Source organism: Nannospalax galili, unplaced genomic scaffold (genome assembly GCF_000622305.1).
Source record: "Nannospalax galili isolate Female #2095 unplaced genomic scaffold, S.galili_v1.0 scaffold886, whole genome shotgun sequence".
Taxonomy (NCBI): Eukaryota; Metazoa; Chordata; class Mammalia; order Rodentia; family Spalacidae; genus Nannospalax; species Nannospalax galili.
This window is the reverse complement of record NW_008355971.1, coordinates 3294015-3300317: the sequence shown is the minus strand read 5'-3', so window position 1 is coordinate 3300317 and position 6303 is coordinate 3294015. Positions and strand designations below refer to the sequence as shown.

Genomic DNA, 6303 nt, shown 5'->3' with positions numbered 1-6303 from the left:
TACATAGTGAGTTTCAGGACAGCTGGGGCTACAAGGAGACCCTGTCTCAAAAAAGACAAAAAAAAAGAGTGAAAAGAGGGTTCAATGGTAGAGTGCTTGCCTAGAATTCCCCAGTGAGGGACTGGAGCATGGTTCAGTAGTAGAGTGCTTGCCCAGAATCTATGAGATGCCAGAGGTATGACTTAGTGGTATAGAGTGCTTTCTTGGCATTCATGAAGCCCTAGATTCAACCCCCAGTACCTCAAAAACAAAAAGAAATAAGGAAAAATAGTAATCAGAGTTTCACAACACCTGTGAGTCACGGGTAGTCTAAGTCCAGAGCCCGTCTCAGCCCTTGCTCAGCCCCCTCCTGGGACAAGGGCCAGTGAAGACCACCCTCTCCAGGGCGTTGGTGTCCAACCTGCACCCCACAGGGAGCTGTGGCCTCTGGGAATGGCTTCTCACCCACTTTGTCAGTTGGTCTTAGAGGCTGCATACATCTCTCTTAAGATTAGATGTTCAACCGGGGTTCCCATTCCTCTAGCTGTCACTTTAAACGTTCTGTGACAGCTCCTGATGCCCTCCAAAATCTGGATGATACTGGGGACAGCTTGGGTTCCCCACCCCCCATCACAGGGCTCACAGCCCAGTAGTGTGATGGTAAGGATCTAGGGGTCAGGGCTAGGCCAAGGAAATGCAGGGGACTTCGAGAATCCAGAGGACCCTGACCTAGCTTGTAGTCAGGGAAGGCTTCCTAGAGGAAGAGATTAGAGTTGAATGCTGAGACGCAGAAGACCAGTCAGGAAGAGGCTAGAAGGGTGTCTCAGATAAATGTGCAAAAATCAAGAGGGAACCAAGGAAAGTCCTACCAGTAGAACTTCTAGATAGAAATGGGCATCTAGACAGAAATGAAGGCCATGTAGGGGCTGGAAGGATGGCTCAGTGGTTAAGAGTGCCTGCTGTTCTTGCAGGGTCCTGAGTTTGGTTCCCAGCACCCACATGGCTGCTGACAACTGCTTATAACTCCAGCTTCAGTTGATCTGACACTGTCTCCTGCCTCCACAGGCATGTGCACACACAAACACACACACACACACACACACGATAAAAATCTTTAAAAGAAATGGACATGTGAAGGCCTGGCCATCCTGTTAAAGACAGCTTCTGATCTGGAGTTGGGTATAAGATGCTGTGGGCCCAACTGCACCCTGGCAATGCCAATGCTGGGACCAAAAGGAAACCTAGGCTCTGGCTGGGCAGGGAGGTGTGGGGTGGAGTCAGTCACTCTAGGCCTCAGAGGCCTGCTTTGCAGTGGGTACTCTATCCCAGGAGGGGAGGGGCAGCACAGTTAGAAAACTCCCTGTGAACAGCAAGTAGTCTGTGAGACTGGGGGCTGAGAGCCAGGGAGGCTGTGCAAAGGGGCAGAGGAGCAGATGGGAGGGAAGTCTAGTTGACAGTCGGACCAAGGAAACTGACAGCCTTGAAGACAGGAGAAAGGTATCCTGGACAAGGCCAAAGGCTCTGGCCTAAGTGCGCTTAAGGCCACCCCTAGGTGCTGACCAGGAGGAGATATTGGTGACAACCATCCCCCCCACTTCCCCTTCCCCCATATGCTCACAATCCCATTTGAAGCATAAAGTCAGTCTCTCTGGGTAACTGGGCCATCCTCCTTCTCATCAATAACCCCTTCTAAAAACCTGGGTCTCAGGGCTGGAGAGATGGCTCTGTGGTTAAGAACACTGGTTGTTCTTGTAGAAGACCCAGGTTCGAATCTCAGCACCCACATGGCAGCTAACAACTGTCCATAACTCCAGTTCCAGAGGATCTAATGGCCTCTTCTGTCCTCTGTGGGCATTGCACGACATGGGTGCACTTACCGACATGCAGGCAATACACTCATAACACATAAAATAAAAATAAAAATTAACAAAAAACAAACAAACCTGGGTCTCCTTAGTCTTTTCCAATTAAAAAAAAAAATCCTGTCAGGTGGATTGGTGGGCTACAATCCCAACACTTGGAAAGCTCATCATGAGTTCAAGGCCAACCTGAGTTTCATAGTGAGACACTGGTTTTTTTGTTTTTTGTTTTTGTTTTTTTTTTTTTTGGTCTTTTTGAGACAGGGTCTCCCCGTAGCTCCAGCTGTCCTGGAACTCACTATGTAGACCAGGCTGGCCTTGAACTCACAGAGATCCCCCTGCCTCTGCCTCCCGAGTGCTGGGATTAAAGGCGTGCACCACCACACCTGGCTGAGAGACTCTGTTTTATTTATTTGTTTAAGGTTGGCCTTGAACTCACAGAGATCCGCCTGCCTCTGCCTCCTGAGTGCTGGGATCACAGGTATGGGCCACCATGCCCGGATACTTATTTATAAGACAGAGTTTTAAAGTATGTCGTCCTGGATGACCTGGAACTCAGAGATCTGCCTGCCTCTGCCTCTCTAGTGCTGGGATTAAAGGAATGTACCACCACACCCAGGTTATTAAAGTTTACATTGTGCTTGCATGCTTGCACAAGCCCAGGAGTACCGATCACAGTGCACTTGTGGAGGTTAGAAACAACTTGCAGGAGTCAGTTCTTTCCTTCTACCATGTAGGTCCTGAGGATTGAATTCAGGCCATCAGGTTTGGTAGTAAACACATCTCATGGACCCCTGAGGACTAAAATCTAACAGATGGCCAGACAGCCTGGGGGAGGTGGGGTGGCATTGCAACAGAAGAGAACCACCAGATTTATCTAGTGTCCTCCTCCCCCAGGAAAGGGCAGCTTGGTGGGTCAGGGCTGGCAGGTTCCTCTCCCAGCTTTGAGCCCACCTCCTCTTCTGTGCAGGGTCCCTCACACCCAGGATAGTAAGGGTAGCTCTGAGTTTGGCCTCAAACTCAAGAGTAGCTTCCTCTACACAGTGCTGAGTGGTCCACAGTGTCAGCCTCCTCATCCTCTCATCAACCCCAATGCAGAAGCAAAGTTCCTCATTCCCATTTCACAGATGAGCAAGCAGGGGCCCAGCTGCAGAACAGCTAGCTTGCTGCAGCCTTCTAAACCCATGGGAGTGGGCCCAGGTGACTCTGCAGACTGGAAAGGAACTTAAGTCCACATAGGCAACTGCTTAAAAAGCAAGGCTAAGCAAGGGCATCCAGAGTGCCAGGTCCCATGCCCAGTGCAACTGAACCCAGCTGGGCTACCTACACCCAAGTGGTCAGAAATTCAGTGGGAAAGACAGACAGCCCTGGGGCATCCTGGGACACTGTTCCATCCTGTCTAGTGCCTGGACCTGGTCAGCAGGGGTGACACTCTCCTCTGTGCCATGGTGGTGGCTTCCAGGCAGCTCACTACTCCCAGTGGGTGGCACTCTAAACACTTAATTCCCAGGTGCTGGAACAGTCTTGATGGAGACCCTCAAGAGACAGAGTAGGGAGGGAGAAGCTTCTAGGTAAAAGGGTGTGTCTGGGTAGAGAATTGTGCTGGATAGCTTTAGTGTCAACTTGGCTCACTTGGGTTGAGGGAGCCTCAATTGGGGAATTTCCTTCATTGAACTGGCCTGTGGCCATATCCATGGGGCATCTTCTTGATTGTTGAGTGATATGGGTGGTGCCATCCCTGGGAAGGTGGGCCTGTGTTGCATAGGAAAGCAGGCTGAGCAGGAGCGAGGGAAGCAAGCCTGTAAGCAGAGTTCCTCCATGGCTTGTGTGCCAGCTCCTGCTTCCAGATTCCTGCCCCAAGTTCCTACCTTGGGCACCCTGATGAACTGTGACCCAGGAGATGTAAGATAAAATAAACCCTTTCCTCCCCAAGTTGGTATTGGTCAGAGTATTTTGTTATAGCAATGGAGAAACAAGCTAGGACAAGAATGGAGATGGATCCAGGTTGGGCAAAACATTCCTCCCCGATTCCTACAAGTGTTCTTGCTTGGTAGTCCAGGTTGTCCTAGAACTCAATCCTGACTCAGCCCCCTGTGTACTAAGATTATAGCATAACTGCTATGCCCTTCGCTGATACTTACTGTTTGCTAGAACCTCCCTTGTAGCCCGGTGTGGAGGTGAAAGCCTGTAATGCTAGCACCTAGGAGGTGGAGGCATGAGAATCAGGAGTTCAAAATCATCCTCAGCTACACAGTGGGTGCAAGACCAGTTTAGCCTTCCTGAGCCCCATCTCTAAAGAACAAAGAACCTCCCTTGACCCCCATTGGTCTTTGTCCTCTGGCATACCAGGTGGTGAAGGCCGCTGCAGATGGAGACAGAGACCGAGTCCTGAAGAAATCTCAGGATCTCAAATTCCTCACAGGCTTTGAAACCAAGGTGGGTTGTCCACTGAGCTGAAGGGGGCTGGTGTTTGCTGCTATTGCTGCTTTTCTCTTTAGGAGGCTAGTGTCTTTGGGGAGGGTGAAGAGTGGGGAGCTGCCTTAGCTTTCTGAGCAGCCAGAGAAGGGATAGGGGAGAGCGGAGACTACTTCTATCTGAGCATGCTACTCTATACTGAGGGAGGATTGGAGGACACAGCCCACTACTCAGGAACCCTTAGAAAAGGGGCACTATTTATCTATTCTGGGGTGAGGGTTGCTAGGGGCCTGGTTTCGGGGAATAGAAGGCTGCTTATCTGTAGACAGCCAGGCCTGTTTGAGAGTTATTGGGGATGCTCTGGAAGGAGTGGCAACTACTTACTACTCCTGGGGGAACCTGGAGGTTTGGACTCATACTTGAGTCTAATAAGGTTTCTGGGGATGGAACCCAGGACCTTGGGCATGTAAGTAAGGCCAGCCCTCCACCACGGAGCCACACCTCCAGCCCCTCACTGGTAGATTCTAGGCAAATTCTACCAGTGAGTCACATCCCCAGCCCTCTGAAGTAAGCAGAGGACATTATGTCCATCTGAATGCATCTGTCGTCCCCACCCTTAGGCATTCGCTGACGCCCACGTGGAGGCAGTGATGATCCTGGGGGAGCCCTTTGCTGCCCCAGGCCCCTATGACTTTGGGGCGGGAGATACTGCCCGCCGCATACAGGGCCTCATCCCAGTGCTGCTTCGGCACCGGCTGCGCCCACCGCCTGAGGAGACCTACGCCCTGCACCGCAAGCTAGCGGGGGCTTTCTTGGCCTGTGCCCGTCTCCATGCCCACATCGCCTGTCAGGACCTCTTCCAAGACACCTACCACCGCTACTGGGCCAGTCGCCAGACACAGTCACTGCCAGCAGCCTCCTGACCAGAGGGACCTCCCTGCGGACCCCACCGTGCCAGCTTCCATCCGGGAATTGCAACTGCACAGTGGGCGGTCCTCTGCTGTGGCTCCTCCTGTCCCCTCCCCCTGTGTCCACGGCTCAGAGCCTAGCTCCTTGGATCTTGGGAACTGGGGCTAGAGAGCTCTCAGCGTCACTGCTGCGCCCTATCCACAGTGGGCATCCTGGAACTCTAGAGTGGGAGTAGTTCAGCTGGTTACTGCCAGCACCTAAGGGAACCCTCGCCCCTTCACGCCTTCTCATCTGGAGGGGGCACCCCTCGGCCCCAGGATCCTGGGCGAGGGGAGACGGTGGTTGTTGGAAGCAGCCCTCACCTCTGCCACCCCTCACTCCTCCACCAGCTGCCTTCTTCCCGGGTTCCAGCCTATATTGGACAGTGGGGGTGGGTGCTGATCCTTCCCTCCGAATAAAGACACCCCTTCCCTTCCCCCAGCTCCTTTTCTCTCCGTGCTAAGGGGGAGGAGCACGCGGGCGGCTCCAGGTGCAGATGGTCAGGCACCCCCACCCCCACCCCCTGGTCTAGGGCCATCTGTTGCGGGAACCTCCTCTGTGCCCCTCCTCACATGCTGACCACCTGCTCCAGAGGCCGTGGCAGCTGAGAAGTGCCCCCCATCACACACTCGCCCCGTCGTACCCACCCCCTTCAGGCTCCCTCCTCCTGTTCCCGGCAACTTGGCCTTTGCTAATGGACCTAATGCCCCCACCAGCTGCTTTGCCAAACCCACAGGACGCAGGTGGGAGTGTGGGTGCGGTACAGTCCAGGACTGGGACCTGGTCCCAGCCCGACGCCCCCTCCACGCAAGCCAGAGCGGTCTCTCCCCAGGACCCCGTCCTTCCCCCTCCTCTCGCCCGCAAAAACTGCCTCGTCACGGCTTCTGCCCGCCCCCGCCGTGCTGGGAAAACTGGGGTTCAGCAAGATTTGAGGACGGAGGACGCCAAGGCGCCTCCCGAAGCACTTTGGACGCAGAACTGTCGGGGATCTGAGGTCACGGGTTACAGACGGCCAGGCACCCACGCGGGACCCGGGCGGAACTCTGCCGGGTCACTTGCGGGCTCGGCCGGGGGCCGGGTGGCAGGGCGGGGCCTCGTTTGT

At 53.9% G+C, this 6303-nt stretch overlaps 1 protein-coding gene across 1 annotated transcript in view; it reads left to right on the top strand.

Annotated features, from left to right (window-relative positions):
• The window catches only part of Coq8b (coenzyme Q8B), a 25172-nt gene extending 19534 nt beyond the window's left edge, over positions 1-5638 (top strand). Inside the window, 3 exon segments of the mRNA XM_017803428.2 lie at positions 4188-4274; positions 4874-5141; positions 5144-5638. Of these exon segments, the coding sequence (XP_017658917.1) occupies positions 4188-4274; positions 4874-5141; positions 5144-5397 (609 nt within the window). The 3' untranslated portion in view covers positions 5398-5638.
• Positions 5639-6303: the final 665 nt, after the last annotated feature.